The sequence below is a fragment of the Aphelocoma coerulescens genome, chromosome 7, assembly GCF_041296385.1.
Source record: "Aphelocoma coerulescens isolate FSJ_1873_10779 chromosome 7, UR_Acoe_1.0, whole genome shotgun sequence".
Classification (NCBI taxonomy): domain Eukaryota; kingdom Metazoa; phylum Chordata; class Aves; order Passeriformes; family Corvidae; genus Aphelocoma; species Aphelocoma coerulescens.
This window is the reverse complement of record NC_091021.1, coordinates 24018559-24039197: the sequence shown is the minus strand read 5'-3', so window position 1 is coordinate 24039197 and position 20639 is coordinate 24018559. Positions and strand designations below refer to the sequence as shown.

At 59.5% G+C, this 20639-nt stretch overlaps 1 protein-coding gene across 3 annotated transcripts; it reads left to right on the top strand.

Moving 5' to 3' along the window:
* Nucleotides 1–7495: 7495 nt before the first annotated feature.
* On the top strand, nt 7496–20312 carry WNT6 (Wnt family member 6). 3 transcript variants are annotated; one of them, XM_069020911.1, is made up of 4 exons: nt 7507–8038; nt 15952–16167; nt 19037–19338; nt 19618–20312. In XM_069020911.1, the coding sequence occupies exons 1-4, from the start codon at nt 7534–7536 to the stop codon at nt 20077–20079; spliced, it is 1485 nt and encodes a 494-aa protein (XP_068877012.1). In that variant the 5' UTR covers nt 7507–7533; the 3' UTR covers nt 20080–20312. The 3 variants fall into 3 exon arrangements, with proteins under 3 accessions (XP_068877013.1, XP_068877012.1, XP_068877014.1); XM_069020913.1 differs by having other exon boundaries at nt 7776–8038; nt 15947–16167; XM_069020912.1 differs by lacking the exon at nt 15952–16167 and having other exon boundaries at nt 7496–8038.
* Nucleotides 20313–20639: the final 327 nt, after the last annotated feature.

Genomic DNA, 20639 nt, shown 5'->3' with positions numbered 1-20639 from the left:
AGGGCAGTGCTCTGATCATGTGTCACGCCAGGGGCGTCCGACACCATGTTTCTGGGACACCAGTGTTGATCATTAACCGCCCTTATCGGGCATTGGGTTCAAGGTCCTGGATAGGGAGGTTGCGTCCTCAGGCTGGGCAGGTGTCTGAGAGCCCCGTGGGTGGCTGTTCTTGCCCTCTGTCCTGTCTCACCGGGGGATCGGGAGTATCCCGCGCTGGGCTCCAGGCTGATGCTTTGTGTGCTCCCTGCCAGCGGGGCCGGGACTGGTGATGCAGGACACGGGCGCACCCGTGCCTGTAGAGACCCCTGAGGCACCTCAGGCTGGGACAGCCAAGAATGAGCGCCTGCTGCCATCTCATGGCTGCTCACAGCCAGCTCTGTCGCTTGCCCTGCCCCGGCCAGGCTCAGAGCCGGGGCAGCAGGAGAGCCCCGGCCTGAGGACTCCTGTGAGCTTCCCAGCCTGGGAAACTGAGACTCTGTAGCTCTCACTCCCCCTGGCAGAGGATGCCTTGGCCTCTCCCACCCTGCTGTAACTGTGTTTCCCCTTGCGGGAGCGGGATCCTGCCATCTCTTTCAGTTTAAAAGAATTGCCTCTTGCAAAAAGAGTAAAAACTACAGTTCCCGGTAAAAGGTCTCTCTCCATCTTTCTTATAAACCCGTTTATGTATTGAAAAGCTGCAATAAAATGTTACCGAGCCTTCTGTAGGTTGAACAATAAAAATCTCTCAGTCTGTCTTCACAGGAGAGGTGCTCCAGCACCCCGATCATTTTGTAGCCTCGTCTGAACCTGCTCTAACAGGTTCATGCCTCTCTTGCACTGTGGCCCCCAGAGCTCAGCACTGTACTCCCGATGGGTTCTCACGAGTGTGGAGTGGAGCAGGAGCAATCAGCTCCCTTGCCCTGCTGGGCATGCTTCTTATTTTCCAGTCTCAGACGTGATCTGCTTTCTGGGCTGCAAGTGCACATTGTCAGCTCATATGCTATTTTTGATCCACCAGTTCCCCTGACTCCTCCTCAGGGCAGTTCTCCATCTGTCCATCCATCCATCCATCCATCCATCCATCCATCCATCCATCCATCCATCCATCCATCCATCCCTCAGACAGAACTGGTACTGGGATCGCCTCGACCTGGGTTCAGGACCTCGCACTCGGCCTTGGGGAAGGGCAGGCTGTTCCACCGCAGCGACTCCCCAGGCCGGTCCCCGGTGCCCCGCAACCTGCTCGGGGCGGGGAGACGGGCACCGTTATCCCGGCTACTTCCCGCTCCTGCCGCTAGGCTGTGCTCCCCGTCCTCGGACGGCGGGAGCGGCGGCGGGGACCGGCCGGGGACTCCTCCGGGGCCGCTGCTAGGGTTGTGGGAGAGGCCAGGCTGGAAGGGGGCCGGAAGGGTTGGGTGAGTCAGCCCCTCTCAGAGCCGCCCGGCGGGGACTTCCAAAGGGAACAGGCTGAGCCATGACACATCCGCGGCCGGAGGATGCCGCGTGGAGCCGGGGACACCGCCAGCTCCCGGGAGGTCCCCCAGTGCGGGGCCAGCTCAGCTTGGCGACAAGCGTAGCAGAGGCGGGAGAGCAAATACTGCCTTTAGCCATGGGGATGTGGAGCTGGGGGTGGCAGGTCCCATCCTGTGGGTCACTTTGCCCCAGGGATGCTGTGACTCTACTCATCCCACAGACCCGTGGTCAGGTCCGACCTCATCTCACCGGTGGGACCGGTGGGTGCAGATACACGCTCTGTGGGACCCCTGACTCTCTGCCCCTCAATCATCCACCACACTCTGCTTATGGAGGCTGCTGGCTGCTGGTCCTCCTCAGAGGGAGGGACAGCTTCTTTATGTGACTTGTGCAGTGTCACCCAGGAGCTGGAAATCTTTCCCAGAGCTGCATCCACTGACCCTGATTTGCTCTCCCACAGACAGGAGGGAGGAAGTGGGATGTCCCAGGGGAGGGCATCCCTTGACTCATCCCCAGGAAAGCCCAGGCTGTGAGAAGGCTGATCCTGGGTCCTGAGGACTGTAAACAGCCCAAAGCATTGAACTGGAGATAGCCTGTCATATCAACTGTGTGTCACCACACTGTCACTGCCTGAGTCATGAGCCATGCTGGGGCCAGTGGGGCTGCACGGGGGGACATCAAGAGGGATGTGGACAGATCCCAGGTCTGGAGACAGCTGCTCTTTCCCCACACAGAGAGTTCAAGTGGGATCCTCTTGGCCCTCTCCCAAAGGTCCCCTTCCTCTCTCTCTGTTTGACCTCTCAGACCTGGGCAAGGGCTTGGGGACAGCACAAAGCTTTTGGAACAAGAGGCAAATCAACCAGTGTGATGGTGCGTCCCCCATGACCACCATGCAGGGCTCAGCACCTGGCAGAAGGCTCTGATCCAGGCTCCCCCTGATTTGTGCCCCGTGGGACCCTGATGGGCCAGGACCTTTCCCCGAGGACGTGAGAACGGGACGCCGGAGAGAACCGGGGGCTGGCATCCCCTTATCACAGGAGACGGGAGGCAGCCCCAGGCTGCTCTCAAGTGGTCCTGGCTGATTAGTGACTTCAAGTGCCTATGGAGTTATTCTAAGTCAAGTAGGAGCAAAGGGAACCGACCTGGGACCAGCAAGACCAGCGCCAGGCTTTCCTGGAGTGTCCCACATCACCTCTGCTCCCTGCCAAATTCTTCAAGACAGGGAGGTGTCTCCTCTCTTCATCTGCTGTCCCTGTCCCTTACTCCTCCGGCAAAAGGCTGTTTGCTCCAGCCTAAAGCAAACCTGATTTTATCTCCTGACTCCAGTTCCCTTGGCTGTGGGCCATGGTTGATGCCTCCCACGCAGAACTTGTGAAGCCCATTCGGGGACCCGCGCACAGAGCGGGCTGTGTGTGCTGCCACATGACATCATGTTTACAGCCCGCGGGGGCCCAAGGACAGCGGCACCGCTCGCAGCCCAGATATGTGTGTCCTTCCCATGGATGGACACACGGACTTGCGGGGAGCTGGAAGCAGTGGGACTGGCCACAGAGCCATGCCTCCCTGAATAGGGGTGGTTTCAGCTTTGTTGCTCTGCAAGCCAGTCTCCTTGGCCTCAGTTTCCCTTCTGGGCAGTGGAGAGTGGATTCCGTGCTAGCAGTGAGGGTGCACTGCTGCAGCAACACAAGGTCAGGCCCTCAAACTGTAGTGTAGAGAGAAAGGCAAATTTTCTCCCTTTGGGACGTGGTTGTTCCCTTCTCTCCCAGGACAGATGCTGTGTGAAACTTGGGTTGTTTGGAAAGAGCAATAACCTCCAGAGCTACATGGGCCCACTAAAGAGTGCTAGGGCCATCCTTTCTCCTGTCCATCCATCCATCCATCCATCCATCCATCCATCCATCCATCCACACTTGCAAGTAGCTTTCTCACAGCCATCTTTCCATCCATCTACTGAGCTGTCTGTGCACTCATCCATCCATCCATCGACAAATGCATGCATTACTCTTCCCACCCATCCCCTGCCTGTTGACCCGGACAGCTACACACCCATCTGTCAGTCCATCCTCCCATTCACCCCTCCATCCCTCCATCCATCTCCTGCCTGTCAGTCCAGCCCTCCTTGAGAGTATGGTGTGTGTGGACAGGTGTGTGCACGAGTGTGTGGGTCATGCTGGCCACGCAACGTGTTGTGGGCAGTGATATCCCAAGCTATGTCCAGCCATGGGGCAGGGCCAGGAGTGCTGGCCAGGGGGAGGGGGACTTGTCTAATTTAAGAATGGGCCCCACAGTCGCTGTCAGCACCGGGCGGCTCTGATCTGGGGACAGGTCCTCGTCAGCTCCGCTTGCTGCCCGCCAGCCTGACATGAAAGGGCTCTGCACCCCGATAAGGCCCCAGACGCTTGGTCCCAGAGGTGGGCAGCACTGTGGCCAGGCCTGGAGGACTCTGAGGAGCAAGTTCTAGCATGGCTGTCCCCAAATTCACTGTCACTTCAGCACCATGTGGCTTGCGTATTTGCATCAGCTGGGAGTTCAGCCCTGGGGGCCACCCTCCGCTTTGAGCACTGGATCATGCCCTGTGTCATCACCATCTCCCACTGGTGACATAGCCCTGGGGAGGGCACCATCCTCATCATCCCCCTGGCTGCCACAAGCCTGTCTGCTGGCTGTTACCCTGCACTGGAGTCCCCCGGCTGTGAGCAGCCATGGATGGGGACCATGTTGTTTTAATAAGATCATTTTCCTCCTGCCGTGAGGTCGCAACCCGGGCTTATGACATCACAGCGCGCTGCCATGGAAATGCTGGGATGTCACAAACACAGCTCGATGACCTCACTGCAGGAGCAGGAGATGAGGCCAACGTGGGTTTGATTGCCAATGTCCTCAGGAATAAAGGAGGGGAGGGACGCTGGGAAAGTATGCGGCCGCTGAGCGCCGGGGTGTTTGGGTTGGAAATCGCCACGCTTTCCCCACAGCGGGAAAGGCCCATTACTTCCTCCCCTGTCCGCTCCCTCCCGGCAGCAAGCCCCCCCCCCCCCCCCCAGCCTTGTGACTGGGGTAGAAGGGCTGTTGGAGCAGGGCAGCCCTATCCATGCCCTTGGGGTTGTGTGGTCGGGAGCGAGAGACAGAGCTCAGGACAGTATCAGGGCACCAGCCTAGAGGCAGAGGGAGTTCAGTGGGGGGTGCAGGACGGGCCACTCAGGGGATGCTTTGTCTTACAAGCAGGCTGGGGATCACTAGGGATGCTGTCACAAGGGGAAGAGTGGGCTAGAGTCCTGGGGAGGTCTCCTCTTCCTCAAGAGGAATTCAAAGTCATGCTGCTGTATAGGGACATGATTCTCCAGCACAACACCCTCAAAGCTGGACCTCAAAGCACTTCTTGGCCCTGCCCAGCCACCCAATAACTGTCCCCTCCCCAGCCTGTAACCAACAGTCCCTCCTGGGGACCAGCCCCTCTGTCCCATCACCCCTACCACAGCTGAGTCCTCTCTCCTCTGCAGACCTTGCCTCTGGGGAAAGCGTGGCTGGCTGGGGGGGCACCCGTCCCCCCATCTCTCTGTTTCAGGGATGCAGGGGTGTCTGCTCTCCCCCTGCATCCTCCATCATTAATTTCCATCAGTGGCCAAGCGGGGCTGGGGCTGCCTGGGGGTGGCCGAGGAACACGGCGCTTTCCCCTGATAGCAAAAATAAATACATTAAAATTCTTGCAGGAGGCAGAAGAATGCGGGACGGCAGGAAAAAATTGTTTTATAATTTGTAATAACACAAAAGCCGAGGGGGGGGGGAGTGAGCTGCAAGAGGCAAGGAAGGGCAGAGACAAAGGATCAGCTGCGATGGTGGAGGCTGCTTCAGGGTGGCAGTGGCATCCCTGTCACCCCAGATTAGTATGACCACTGTCACCTTGTCCCCTGAAGTATGTGTGCCTTTGGGTCTCGTTGCAGAAGGGGAGGAAGCAAGAAAATTACCGGGGTTGAGTGAACAGGCCACCACTCCCCACCTGCTTAAGCAGGTCTCAGCATCTCTGTGCCTCAGTTTCCCCTTGCTAAAGGGGAATTTTTATACACTGTGAGAGCAGTGGTGAAATAGGAGCAAACTCCTGGCACCTGATCCAGACACAAAGCAAGGAGCCCACCTTTGTCCACTCTGCCCCACTGGCCCCTCTAAGGGGGCTTTGCCATAGGACCCAGGCAATGGGGCCAGTTCCCATAAGTGTGCTGGGGGCATCACAGCCCCCCCGGCCCCCTCCAGCCTCACGCGGAGCTGACATGATAAGGCGAGTTGCTGAGCACCAGCCGCACCTGCTCGCCGAGACGGCACCCCCCCTCCCGCTCCCTTCTTCGGGGCAAAATCAAAGGGATTTTTCTGCCCTTAGGAAATCAGATAAAGGCTTCTCACCTGCCCCGCGCTGCCTTTGCGAGGAGGCCAGGCGCTAGGGGCGGGGGGACAACAGGCACTTTCAACACGCCGGCAGATGAGCCGTGCGTTGCAGTGAGCTCTGCCGGCAGGGGCTGGGCCCCTGGGTGCAGTGTCAGCCTCGCCCAGCCTCAGCAGGGATGTTCCCCCTCCACGAGCTACTCGTTGCGAACTATCCCCCTAGATTAGAGGTGATGGGGTTCCTGTAGGACAGCTAGGGTGGAGGCTGGTGGGTGAAGGCAAAAGGCAGCAAGGACAGGGCATGGTGCGGCAGCCCAGGGAAGGTCCCCGTGTCCCTGTATCCCCATGCTGTGGCCAGGGCAGCTCAATCCTAGTCACCACGCCAGGAGTGCAGACCAGGAACCCAGTTCCTGTGTGGGAGGGCAGAGAAAGAGCAGGTGTGAAACCTCCAGAGGTGGTGGGAGTCTCTCTTACCTCCTGTGCCCAGGAGGGAGAGAATTGTGCCAAGCTGCAGATAAAGCCTGAGTCATTCACCACCAAATGCTGTTAGCAGGGAGCAAACATGCCCAGGTGAAGGGGTGAAACCGCTGGTGATCAGCGCAAGGGGAGCAGTGATGGGCAAGCCAGGGGAACAGTGATGGGCAGGGTATGGGGGGCCATGAAGGGGGACAGAGCACAAATAGCTGCTGGAGGGAGGGGTGATCCCACCAGCAGCAAGGTTGCTCTGCTTTGCCCATCACTGGTGGAAGAAACCCCCTTTTCCCTTGGGGTAACCCAATGGGCTGGCTGGTTGCTCAGTGGAGGTGGGTACAGAGATCAGTTGGGACTCCCCCAGGGTAGCTCTCCCAGGATCCATGGCTCAGATGCTGCAGGGCTGGGAGCTGCATCCCAACCTCTGATGGGAGCCATGAATGGTACAAGAGGAATCAGAGACGCAGAGCACTGGACTGAGCACTGGAAAATCATTCCTGAGGCTCCTCTGTGGGGAGAATTTGGGTGGCAGGCTATGGGCTCATCCTGTCCCCAGCTGTCCAGCCCTTTTGTGGCCCCCCGCTACCTTCTGGGCATGTCAGCTTCCTCCTGCCCCAGGCAGCTCCTGCTGCTCCTCCTGTTGTGCTCTGGTGCTGGGGGCTGTCTCCGTTCTGGGTCCTGGCTGCACCTGAGATGAAATCACCGTAAACAAGATGTCCCTCACCGTACTCTTCTCCTGGTCTCTTTGCTCCTGGGGCTGGCTCAGTCATTCCCCTGCGTGTCCCTCTGCCCCAGGCGTGTCTCTCCAGAGTGTTGGAGCTAAGTGTTGGGAGATGCTTGTGAGGGGGCACTCCTCCAGCTTTCCCAGGCGGGACGGACTGGTCTGAGGACAGGCAGGGTCATGGAGCCAGGGTTGTGCCAGCCGACCCCAGTCCAGGGACAGGGGCCGGGCAGGGCTCTGCTGGGGGCAACACAGGGACGCCAGGTTTGGGCAAGGCCATGCCAGAGGTGTCAGAGTCGGGCAAGAGTGTGACAGGAAGGTATCGGGGACGCCTCGAGGCCAGGTCGAGTTTGGCAGGGCTGCGGCAGGACCCCGAGCGGAGCCGGGCAGGGCTGTGCCAGGCAGCGCTGTGCCAGGCAGGTCCGCAGCAGGTCCCGGGGCTTCGGAGGCAGGGCTGTGCCAGCCGGAGCCGCAAAAAGGGCTGCACGTTCAAACGCGGCGGCGGGACGCGGCGCCGGATGGGCTGCGGCCACCGTCCCCTACCGGAGGGTGCCCGTGGCCGTGGCCGTGCCCACATCGTGGCAGTGGCTGTGCGTCGGGGACGGAGCCTGGCACCCGGGAGTCCCCCCGCCCGGCCCGCCCTGTCCGTCCCCCCGGGCTCCGGTTTCCCTGTCGGAGCAGATGCTTTCGCAGCCCCGTCCCTCCTCCTCCTCCTTCTCCGGAGCAGCCTCCGCGCCGCGCTCCAGCCGTCCGGAGGTGCCTGCCCAGCCCAGCCCAACCCAGCCCGGCCCGGCCCGGCCCCGCCGGCCGCGTTGCCTGCCCGGCCCGGCCCGGCGGAGGGAGACAGCGGGCACCCACCCGCCGGGGCCCCGGCCGGACCTTGGGGCTGTCCGGCTCCCCGCGAGTGGCGTGGAGCGAGTTCGACGCTTTCCTCAGCCCTGGCAGGATGCTGCCTTCCTCCCGGACCCAGCTGGGGCTCTTCTTCATCCTCCTCTGCCCCGCTAACATCATCGGGCTCTGGTGGTGAGTAGGACATCCCGGGCGGGGGGGGGGGGGGGGGCGGTAAGCAGGAGGGTGCCCAGGGTCTCTCGATCTCCAGGGGTGGTCCCCCCCGACTTGGGGACGACAGAGTCCCCTACACCCACTTGGGTAGGAATTGCTGCTCACTGGCTGTTCGGATCCAGACTGGGGCACCCGCATGCTGTCAGGGTTTGGGCACATGAGTGTGTTGGGGGCAGCAGGCTGGGGCACCCCCAGGATTAGAGGACATACAGGTCCTGTGGTGAGAGTTGCATTCTGCCTCCCTGCACCCCAAGCCCACAGCCTGGGAGGCTTATATGCCTGAGAGGTGGGCAAGGGGGCTTAGCGGCTTCCAGACCCCTCCAGTAAGTCAAATTTAATTAAAAGCCTTAGGGTCCCTACAGTGTCCCCCCTGAATGGTGGCCTGGACACAGCAGGGACAAAACCCCTATTTGTAATGGTGCCCTCATCAAAGGCAGAGACGGTGCCTTGCAGGATACCAGAGGGGGTGGGGGATTCATTACAGGCACAGAACTGGGACCCAGCCTTGGAAAGCCCAGGTATCTGTCGAAACATGAACTATTTAAATCTATTAAGAATTTCACCCAGCCTGTCTTTATCCGGTTTTAAGTGCTTAGATTCCAGCTCCCCGGCGTGCTGTCCGGGCTATCATTCATTATCTGAGGCTACTCGTCTCCACATTTTCACACTCTTTTGACCCCTAAAATAAAGCTCTCCATAAGCCTTTCCCCTCACGGTCCCCTGCCTGCCCACCAGTGATTTACTCCACATCTCCTTTCCCTTTGCTAGCCCTGGCTCCAGGGGTGCACTGGGGGCCTTTGTGAGTATAAATGCTGCTGCTATAGTCAGTTGTACATCAGCTGAGAGTTTGTCCCTGGAGCCCAAGCACTGTGTTTACTGCCAGGCAAGGGTTTAACATGGGTTTGAGAGGGACTTGCCTTGGGTTTTTTGCTAGAGGAGGGGAGAGAGAGGTAGGGCAAGCTCTGGCCAAGGCAGGGTGCTTGTGAAGGGTCTCCATGCTCCCTGCCACCCATCTCAGGGTAGATGTGCCATTGCAGGGCATATGCCCTCCTGCTGCCTGAGACCTGCTGTTTTTCCCTGGCTCTCAGACACACACACAGCTGTCCCTTCAGCTGTCTGTGCTTTGCCCTATCCTCATCAATATTTCCAAGCTCATGCCCTGTGCTCCAGCTTCGAGGATATCTGCCCATGACTGGAGCAGGTAGAGATGAAGCAGAAGCTCATTCTACCTTCATTTCAGGGGCAGGCAGACAGCACCAGCAAGGGCAGGGCCTTGGGGTACCGGTACCCCTTGCCCCAGCTGCTCAGAGCTGCATCTCACCATGGGGTCTGGGTCCTGCTGGTGCCATGTGTGCACTGGCAGCACCAACTTGGGGAGATTAGCAGGATTTGGCAGAGGAGGGCAAGGGGTCAAACTTGTTTTTTCTTCTTTTAAAAAAGAAGAAGAAAGAGAACCTTTATTTTTAAGAATAATAACTCAGCTGCCTGAAGCACGGCGAGTGCCCTGGGCAGTGCAGTGGTTTCAGGGAGATCACCAGCTCACACTCTGCTTCACTCTAGAGCCAGTGAGCTGGGAAGACGTGGTGGGTGGACGAGGCCACCAGCACCACCAAACGGACATGCCAGGCTTCCCGGGACAGGGCACAGGAGCAGCTGGGTGGTTCATGAACTGCTTCCCTCAGAGTCTGGGGATTTGGCCCCTGGCTGAGATCATCTCAGGGAGCCCTTCCCATTTTGGGGGAGAGGAGCCTGGGTGCTGCCTAGTCCCCTGAGTGAGCTCATGACAGGCACCCTCCCATGTGCCTGCTCCTGGTACTGGTCCCCTCTCCCAGGCCTGGGTAGCACTGGTGTCTGTGGGCTTTGCTGTTGGTGGGGAGGGGTTCAGGGGTGCAGCTGTGTGTTGTGCCAGAGTTCCTGGAAACCCCAGGACTGGTGGCATTGATGGAGTTGTTCCTTGCTGTCACTGTCACTGATGCATAGGGACCGGCACTCGTGGGTGCTTGGCCAAGGGAGCATTTTCCCCTGGCCAAGAAAGAAATGTCTTTACAACTTCCCCATCCCACCCCTGAGTGCATTATCTGTGTGGTGGTGCTGATACAGGGGTTACCTGAACCAATTCTTTCCACCACTGATGACCTAATTTGTGAGAGTGACACGGTGGGCTGTAGCTGGGCTGGATGTCAAGAGGCACAGTCCCCAGCTCAGGCAGGCAGCTGGGCCTGGCCACTCACGGGTGGTGACTGTGTCCATTGGGATTCTGGCAGATGGCTGCATCTATGGAAAAAGATTCAGGTATGAGGTACAAGCACTGACATCCTGCTAGTGACCTCGTAGCCTGAGAGCATCCTCATTGTGTTAGAATGTCCCCAGAGAGCTCACTGAAGACACAGACCTTTCCATGGCAAAAGGGAGCAGACTGTGGTCAGTGTCAATGGAAGATATGTCACTCACATGCTGTTGGCACCTTGGTTAGTGCCAAGCTGCAGGGAGTAGGCTCTCCTTGCTCCCACCAGCTCTGTAAATTCTCTTTCTTCCTCTTCCCCTAGTCTTTACACATTTCTTGCTCAGCTCCTTGTGCAATAGTGATTTCTCTCTGAGCAGGAGAGGTAGGGACTGCCTGGGGCTCCTGGGCTGGCCCAGAGGGTGCAGAGATACAGAGCAGGCAAACTTAGTGTCTGAGGAGCCCCAGGCAGGTTCAGAGCAGGATTTCAGCCAAGCCGGTTTGCAGTTGGGCTGTGCTTGCAGGAACAGAGGCACTGTGGGGATGGGGGCAAGCAAAGCCAGCTTCCCCGGTGCCTGTTGGCTCTCCACAGGCATGGCTGAGAGCAGATGGAGATGGAAGAGAAAGCAGGGGAGAAAATCATCCCAGCTGAAATGTGCTCTGCTCCAGCTGTGGGTCTGAGAGGGCTCAGAAGGATGGACATCTGCCCTCCATCCCCTTCCCATCCATGCACAAGGGCAGTGCACCTCCAGATTTTCATGGGACTTCTTCAGGGGGACCCATCCACCAGCCCCTGTGGCTGCACCCTAGCTTGAGGGGGTCCCAGTCCCACATCTCTCAAGCCACACACCCTGGGTGGTTTCATGCAACAGTGGTCTCTCCTCTTTCACTGCCCTGCCCAGCAGCCACACTGCAAGGCCAGAGCCTGTAAGGGCAGGTTGCTGGGCTGGAGGGCCCTGCCTGTGTGCCTTGGGGTGAGCATTGTGAGTCACCCCCTGGGCTTGCTGACCCACAGTTGCTACCCCACGGCACCCAACAGACCGGGCTGTCCAGCCATCCCAGGCATGCCTTCTGCCCTGGAGCAGCACCATATGGGCAGAAATTAATCTCCCAGCAGGGGAGCCCCTGCCTGGTGCCATCTCCCTGTGCCCTTGCTGGGGCAGCTGCTGACTTGCTGGGTTTTTCAAAGGGACAGTGTTCCTCTTGCACTCTTTGAGATGACTACTGGCTCCCATTGGGCTACTTGTTTTCTCCCACAAAGGCAGCTGAGCTTTCCCCAGTGCCATCCCTTGTCCCTGCTCCTGATCACGTCCACTCTCCCATGGTGACACCCAGGCTCCCTGCCCATGCCCTACACAAACTGGAGAGTTTGTCTGGGCTTTGCATCAGAGGCTTGACCCCTTCAAACACCCCTCGTGCAGGAGGGTACTGGGCAGAGCTGGGCACACCCTGACACCTGCTCAAGCTTTGCAGGGTCCTGCCACAAAACGTGGCACCCACATTTGGGCATGAACTAGCCAAGCCCTCCTGCTACCCCAGCTCCAGCCTCTGTCAGCACCTGGAGGAAGGACACAGTGACCACAAGTGGGTGGACTTCTTCCTTCTTATCCCAGCCCTTCCAGGGTTTGGACATGGCTTTAGGACCACCACCTCTGCAGGTGCATTCTCCCTCCATCCCCCCAGTACCTGTAGCACAAGTTTGGGCAGCTCCTGCTCACAAGAGCCTGGCCTCAGCATGACCCTGCAGCTAGCAGGTCCATGGGTTGACGCAATGCCATGCCAAAGCCTCTTTTCTTTAGGCAGCTTCTCAGCTGTTTGCATGCCATCCTTGCCAAGGAGGCGTAAGGAGGAGGGCAGGGAATGGGGTCCCCCTTCTCCTCCCAACCCACGGCATTTCCTGCTCCCTCAGTGCCCTGGGTGCTGCTCGGCAGCCAAAGCCTGGCTGTGCCCCCCAGGGCAGTGACTTGCTGCTTACTCACCACACCCTCATGGGCCTCCTGCTCTGTTTCCACACCTGGCTGCCCCGGTTAGTGGCAGCACCCACGCATCGCCCCAGGTGAGGGGCCGAGTGCCCGCCACATGCCTGCATGGGCTGCAGGGAAAGCTGGATGGGTGAAAATTCATCCAGGTGTCCCCCTTGCCCTGTTAGCACAGCTTGGAAAGAGATGGGCTCCCTGTGGGTTTGGCTTCCTCATAGGCTGTCACTCAGTGTGACATCATTCTGCCTGGCGTGAGGTGACCTATGTCCCTAGGGATGGAGGTCAGTTCTCCAGGGCTGTCATCCTGCAGTTCTTACCTCTCCAGGTGGGTGCAGAATTACCTGTGGGCTCAGAGTGATGATCTGAGCACCCCAGGTAACCATGCATCACCCTCTTGAGGGCTGACTATCCTCTTGCTCACTGCATGGTTCTGCCAGCCTCACTCCCTTGGCTTCCTGCAAACCAGGACCCCACTGGCTCCCCTCCATAACAGTCTGCTGGCAGGGGCCAGAAGTCCTGCTCCACGTCATCCCCATGCCCAAGGAGAACATGGCGACTTGGCCCAGGCTCCTTTGTCCATGATTTTGGCTGGGAATGAGACTGGGACATACTGGAAGCTCCATGACTATGAGCTGAGCTGACAAAAGATGGTGATTACGGCTTTTAGGAACCCTCGGCTCTGTTGCAGCAGGCACAGCATCCAAGGGTTGCATCAGAAGCCCCAGTGACTCCTGTTTGATGTGTGTCACTGGGACTGGGCTCAGGCTGCAGCTGTGGCAGCCTTAGGGGTGCCAGCAGCAGGTGGGCAGTGGTTTGCAGACCCTTTTCTGTGCCTCAGTTTCCCCTTTCAGCAATGGGGGTTGTTTCCCTTACACAGGAGTGCTGGGAGGTTGGAAAGTGGGGTTCATCATCCTGTCGGCTTTCGGGGCAAGACAGCAGCCCCCCAGCAGCAGCTCTGGCAGCCAGAAAAGGGCATCAGGGGCAGGCAGGAGTGATGCCGCTGTGCTGCCGAGCCTGGCTGGGGGCTCCCAGGCAGGAGGTGGTGGGGGAGGCCGGGGTGCCCCAGGCAAGTTGCGGGGAGCCGGGCTGGCGACCCTGTTCCTTCACCAGGGCAGGGGGAGGAGTGCCCGGCGGCAGAGGTGGGGCACCTTAATTGTAGATGCGGGAGGCCTTGGAGCGGGACAAGCTCAGGCAGATCTGGGCCCTGTGCCGGAGCCCTTGCCAAAGTGGTAGCAGTTTGGCAGCATTTTTCTTGCCCTTGTCTCCCCCCATTCTCCCCCGCCTCTGAACCCTCCAAAGCAAAACAGCTCTTGGGCTCCCGGCAGCCTCCCTGTGCCAGAAAGTGGAGCCCAGCGGAAATTAATATCGTGCTGGACTTAGGCAGCCCACCCCACGCCTCGTCGGCATGGACAGAAAGCTCCCGCACTCTCCCGCCAGCCTTGCTGCCGCCTGGACCATGGGTGGGGACCCCCGCGGTGCCGGTGAGCCGCCCACCGCCCCCCAGACCCGCGGGGCTGAGATCTTCTTCCCGGCCTGATCCAGCGGGCCGGGGTGAGCCACAGTTCAGTATTTGATCTGACGGCCCCGGGGGGCTGGCGCATCGTTTTTATACAAGTACAAAGAGTCATCTCTTAATGAAAGTCCCATCTCTGCTCCCCCTCTTCCCCACCCCACCGGCGGAGGCAGCCAAACCTCCGCCATCCTGCTGTAGATGTCGGGAGCCCATGGTCACAGAGGACAGCAAGCTTGGAGACCGACATGGAGGCTTGGATCCCTGTGTGGTCATCGTGGGATGGGACCGGACAGATTTTCTGGTCACTTTCCATGTGGGCCTCAGTTTCCCCATCTATGGGGGACCTGTGCCAGGCAAGCTCCGCAATGCTTCCCTAGCTGCCCCATCCCTTTGCAGAGGTGCATATGAATTGTGCAGCAAAGGGAAACTGAGCTGCCAGGAGCAAAGGGAGATGGGTTCTCCCCAGCAGGAGTGTGGGCTTGCCTCAGTTTCCCTGCTGGAAATTCCCTTTCCAGGCTATGCCTCTCTGTTGAGCTCTTTAACCTTTAAATCTCCAGCCAAAGTATAAGGGCTCCTTTTCCAGGCTGTGCGAGAGGGCACATCTTCTCCAAGCCCAGCTGGGGTCTGGTGGGCAGCAGATCCAGGCAGCTGGGGAGCCTTACATGAGGCAGGGTGATCCTGGCAGGGCCTTGAGCTTCAGACACGGGGCTTGGAGGGGGTTTGCACTGGGGACAGGATTGCAAGCAGAGTACTGCAGCCTGGTGTCCCAAACACAGCCCCCCAGCTGCACAAGAGTGAAAAGGAAACCCAGAACACAGTTAAACACTGAGATTCAGCTTGTGATTTTTGAGCCCCTGGGGCTTGGCCAGACTATAAAGCTCTGGGTTTGGAAGCTGTGCAGCTGATGCTCTCCAGTGAGTGGGGCTGAAGGCAGCACGAGCAGCCCAAGCACTGCTCCCCAGGGAATCCCAGGGAACGTAGCCTCCCAATCATCAGGCATCTCTTGGTCCTGGGGTATGCTGAGTCCAGCCCTAAGGTTCTGTGGGCATCCATGGCCATGAAAATCATGTTGTTGAGCAGGATGAGCTCTGAGCCCACAGGAGCAGCGCTGGAGGTAAGGGTGGGCTGAGTGGGGCTGTGTTTAGGGTGTGCTAAATTCATGTGGCCCATGGCTCCGGAGTTGCCCATGGCAGAACTGGAGCAGTGCCTGCGTCAGCATGAGGCAGGGTGCTGGCAGGCTGCACAGCTGCATGAGCTGTGCTGGGGAGGGCACTCCGGGCAAAATCTGTGGGGAAAGTACAGGAGTTTCTGTAGCCAGTGGCACACCAGGGAGCACAGCGTTGTGCTCAGACTTTGCCTCCAGGCTACCAGGGAGCCAGGCACCTTTCTCCAGCTGTGCTGGCAAGGAGAAGCTGCCTCTGACGTGGGCCTAGCCAAGACTTGCCCTTCCTCACTGGCATTGGCAGAGCTGGGATGCCACCTGCATCCCTCCCTTGCACTCCCGCACCCGCCTGCAGCTCCATTCCCTGGAGTCAGTGCCTGGATTTGGGGAGGTGAGTACAGGATCCTGGCCAGCAGCCGACGGGCTTTATCACAGGCAAGGTCACTCATCTAGTCTCCCACGGGGTAAAGCAGCAAGCCCCCGTGGAGAGGGGGAGACACACCAAGAATGCTGGCTAGGCTCCTTGCTGTGTGCACAGCTCTGGGGGACGCAGCTGCATGGGGCATCACTCACGTGGCAATGCCAGGGCTCAGTTGGGTCAGTGCCAGCCCCAAAGAGCAGGTGCTGAGTAGCACGATATTTCTGCCATCTCCCATCGGGACACACCATCACCCCCATGCATGTCCCCAAGGATGTAGAGTAGTATGTGCCAGCATCATCCTACAGCCATCCTACATCTCGTGGCTGGAGATCCCCTCCATTCCCCGACTGGATGGACAGGGCAAGGTATCACCTGGGTGATCCACCCATACTGATGGGTGCCCCTGCTGCATACCACTCTCCGTCCCCTTGTCACCCGGGCTCAGCATGGAGCTGGCACTGCCCTGCAGCCCTGCTCTGTCCCTGGGGGTCGATCTGGTCATGTCCCATCCACACCCTGGTGTCTCCTGGGCTTGAGTGCTGGTTTTGCTCTGCTCGCTGTCCCCTCCTGCAGGGCAGTGGGGAGCCCCCTGGTCATGGACCCCAACAGCATCTGCCGCAAGACGAAGCGGCTGGCAGGGAAGCAGGCAGAGCTGTGCCAGCTGGAGCCAGAGATTGTGCAGGAGGTGGCCAAGGGCACCAAGCTGGGCGTCCGGGAGTGCCAGTACCAATTCCGCTTCCGCCGCTGGAACTGCACCAGCCACAGCAAGTACTTCGGCAAGATCCTGCAGCAGGGTAAGGCCAGTGCTTCCTCAGCTTCCCATTTCCCAAAAAGGCTCCAGACTGGTCATGCTCCTCCCTGGGACTCCTGGAGCAGAGTCTTGGTGTGCAAACCTGTGTGTGTGTGTGTAGGGGGTTGCTCAGTGCTCCCCAGTTCAGTCACGCTGAGGTTTCACTGCTGGGACATGTTACTGCTGTGTTGTAATGAAGCAATTACCGATGATCCCAGACAGTGCGGGGCTTCGTGAAGCCCAAGAATGCACCCTCGTCTGGCAGTGATTTACTGCTCCCCTGGGACCCCAGGGTGTGCTGGGGGAAGGGGCCCGGGTGGGAGGCAGTGTGCAGCTGTTGGGAGCTGCCCCTCACCCCGTGGGTGCCCTTCACATCCCTCCTCCTGGCCTTGCAGGGAGCAGAGTTTGTCTCCTGTCCCTGTCCCTGGACGGGCACCCTGATGTCACCCTGAGGAACAGGGCTGGGTGGCAGGAAGGTATGTGCAGGTCTCAGCCACTTGGATACAGTGGTCCAAGCCCAGCCCAGCTGCACCAAAATCAGAGCAGGGGCAGAGGGCACCCGAGAGAGTGTAAGGGATGGGAAAGCCCTGCCATGCTCCTCAGCGAGAGAGGCTGGGAGTGGATGATGCTCCAAGCAACAGGGGAAGCTTGAAGCACCTTTGGCTGGTAGGATTGCTTAGTGGGAGATGAGTTTAGTCCTGCCCCTCTTCCCATGTTGGTCCCTGTGCTATGGCAGATGAAGATGCTGGAGTAAGCCCCAGTCTCCTCAGCCATCACATCTGTTGGTGCATGGCCAGCCTGAGGCAAAGTGAGTATGTCCTTGGGCCATGCAGGGTGGCCAAGGTGGCCTCCCTGGGAGGACTGGAAAGAGCGGGGTGCCCTGGGCACCCAACTGACTGCAGGTACTAGTGGGGGTCAGAGCTGAAGCCCCGAGGGAGACACTGGCCCATGGGAGGGAGATAGGCTCATTAAAAAAGTTGATTGGCAGATGTGGGTTCCCCCCAGCACAGGGAGGTGTATTCAGTCAAGAGGCAGAGAGTCAGGGCACATGGGGGGCTCTTCTGCCTCTGGAGTCACCTATTTTCACCACAACCTGGTAGTTAGGCAGGTGGGATCTGTGCCAGGCAGGGATCCAGGCTGGAAGTGGGGTGGTGCCAGAATACAGGGCCAGACCAGGTGGTGAGTGAAAGGTACTGGCAGATGAGCTGCTGGGTAACCAGAAACAGCTTGTGTTGGAGGAGGCAGAGACATATCAAGCATGGGGATGCTGAAGAAGCCACCACATTGATCCAGCCTCACTGCTGGGGTGGTAGAGATAACCAGTGTTGTAGGGATAGCGGTGAGTTTGTGAGTCCCTGGCACTCTGAGGACATGGGGCTCCCCACCTAGAGGTGTGGAGTTCCCCAGAGCAACAAGATGGATGTCAGAAGCCCTCAGAGGTGCCAGCAGGCACCAGCCTCCCTGTAAGCCTGCAGGGACGGCATAAAGTATCCCAGCGTTTTTGGGGTTCCCAGCTCCATCAGATGAGTGCCTCCCGTCCAATATCTTTTTCTATCCAAGGATGGTGCAAACCTCCCGCTCCTGGCCATGGACTCTCTGGCACAGTCATGGCTGTCCCCTCTTCCCTCCCAGCCGCCTGTGCCAGGTGCGGCATGCCAGGGCAGGCTGGCTTGGGGGAAGCCACGTGTCTGGTGGAGCTGTCAGAGGAGCGGCATCCCCCCAGGGCCCGGCTGGCAGGGTGGCATGGGGACCTCTGCCAGCTTCGGGCTGCCTGCTGAGGGCTCTGCCAGCCCCAGGTGGGAGCAGGCGGGTGGTCGGGTGGCTTGTGGGGGCAGGAGGGCCTGGGGAGGGGGTGCCACCCCCTGGGTGGCACTGCCAGAAAGGCACCAGTGTGCCCAGTTCCTGCTAGCACCAGAGGGATTCAGGTGCTGTGTGGGCTTTTGGAGGAGATCCTCATGGAACTGGTGCCCTGGTATCCCTCTTCCTGCAGCCCCCTCAAGTCAGAATACTGAAGATGGAGGGATGGGACACCCCCCAAAACTCACCTTCCCCTCCCTCCCCAGGAATCCCCTGCATGCCACCACCCTGGGCCAGCCCTGCCCTGGCATTTGGGTGGGCAGGGGTTCGGCTGGCACGGAGCAGGGGGAGTGCAGGAGCCCCCCGAGCAGGGCGCCGCACCCCCGCTGCCAGAATCCCCCGCTGGCTGCGGCTGTGAGCGGCAGGTCCGGGCAGGGGAAAGATGCTTGGAATTCGTGTCCTGGAGCAGAGAGAGACAGGAGCAAATACTAATAATAAATAATCCTGCAGGGTGGAGGCTGTGCCGGTGGAGAGAGGGGGGCAGGCAGCTCCCCATGGCAAAGAGGGGAGTGGGGGGAGAGCAGGCAGCACAGCTTCATCACTGCCAACATGCAGGGGGTGAGTGGCACCCTCTGTATCCCTCACAGTGTTTCTTTCCAGGTGCCAGTTTGGAGCTGGGGATGGGATTTTTACTGCTTGGAGGGATGTCACAGGGTAGTGTGAGGAAGCTGTGGGTACCACCTGGTCACCTGGGACCACTCTCTGCCTTCTGAGCTTCCCTCTTTCCTATGGGGCAGCACCCAGACTTGCAAGGGGAGGCAGGAGATTTGTTGCCTCTCCGCAGCTGAGTGGAGGAGCACTGGCAGGGCCTGACCATCCCCCAGAGTCCTCAAATCTGCTTGCAAGAGGCCATTCCTGCCCCAGGCAGCCTATTCCAAGGTGGGTGCATCACCCAGGGAACAGCACTGAGCACATATGAAGAGGGAGAAGGGGGCGTCTGGGATGTCAGCCAGGGTGGATGGTGCTTTGCATGCTGGAGCTGACCCCACATCCCGGCCCTGTCTGTTCTCCTGCAGATATCCGTGAAACAGCCTTCGTGTATGCCATCACGGCGGCGGGGGTGAGCCACGCCATCACGCAGGCCTGCAGCATGGGCGAGCTGCTGCAGTGCGGCTGTGAGCTGACACGGAGCCGGGCCCCCCCCTCGCCCACAGCGGGGCCAGGCACAGAGGGCACCGCCTGGGAGTGGGGGGGCTGTGGGGATGATGTGCAGTTTGGCTACGAGAAATCCCAGCAGTTCATGGATGCCAAGAACAAGAAAGGCAAAAATGACATCCGAGCCCTTATCGACCTGCACAACAACGAAGCCGGGCGCTTGGTAAGGCCCCTGCACTCCCTGTCCCCTGCACCCCCTGTGCCCCACCCCCAGCCCTCCACCTTCAGTGTGCCCAAGCCGTGTACCTGCACCAGCTTTGGCTGAAATATGACCCAATGTCTCTTGGGTATCCTTTGCAGGTGCTTTGGAACCCCTCCCCGTGCCACTCTCCACCCCCAGCCCCTCCCCCGGGCCAGGGCAGCACCAAGAGGCAGGGTTTTGGCTGGGGGTGCTGGGCAGCGAGAGGGAACCGAGGGCTGAGCATCGCTGTCTCTTCCCCAGGCGGTGCGCAGCTACATGAGGACAGAGTGCAAATGCCACGGGCTGTCGGGCTCCTGCACCCTGCGGACCTGCTGGAGGAAGATGCCCCATTTCCGTGAGGTGGGGGATCGCCTGCTCGAGCGCTTCAATGGGGCTTTCAAGGTGATGGGAGGCAACGATGGGAAAACCCTCATCCCTGTGGGTGACAACATCAAGCCTCCCGATAAACAGGACCTCATCTACTCGGCTGACTCACCTGATTTCTGCTCGGCTAATCGTAAGACAGGCTCACTGGGCACCAGGGGCCGTGTCTGCAACAGCACAGCCATGGACACGAGTGGGTGCGACCTGCTGTGCTGCGGGAGAGGGCACCGGGACGAGACGGTGGTGTTGGAGGAGAACTGCCTTTGCCGCTTCCACTGGTGCTGTGTGGTGCAGTGCCGCAAGTGCTCCGTCCGTCAGGAGCTCAGCCTCTGCATCTGACAGCCTGAGGTCAGGCGAGGACAGTTTGGGAGACCACCTCCAAGCTCACAAGGCCCTCCTGGGACAGAGACAGGAGGAGCCGGTGGCAGGGTCAGCATGGGTGAGCCCAGCTCTGCGCTCTGGGGAGTCCTGCCTTCCCCAGAGGGCAGCATGGGGCTGCCTGGCTTCCCCACGGCCCCCGCGGTGGGAGCTGTGGGCACAGAGCTTCCACTAATAAAGCTATTTAAAGCTGGTATGCCACAGCGCTTCCTGGGGAGGGCTGGGAAGCGCTGACTACCGTGCTGGGATGGGACTAGCCAGAGAGCTGTCTTGCCCCAGCTGTGAGTCCCAGTCAGTAACTCTCCTGCCAGCCTCAGTCCCTGCAGGGACCTGTGGCAAAGTCCAGCTCATTTTTCATCTACTCTCTGATTTTCTCTGTGGTTGTTGAGCCTGGAGATGTGTGTGGATGAGGGCGAGTACTCTCCTGCCCTGCTCTCCTCCCATCACCCACAGCTGTCATTCCTTGGGGTGCCAGTTTGTGTGCCTCCACCATCTCACCTGGGATGTTTGCAGTCCACGGT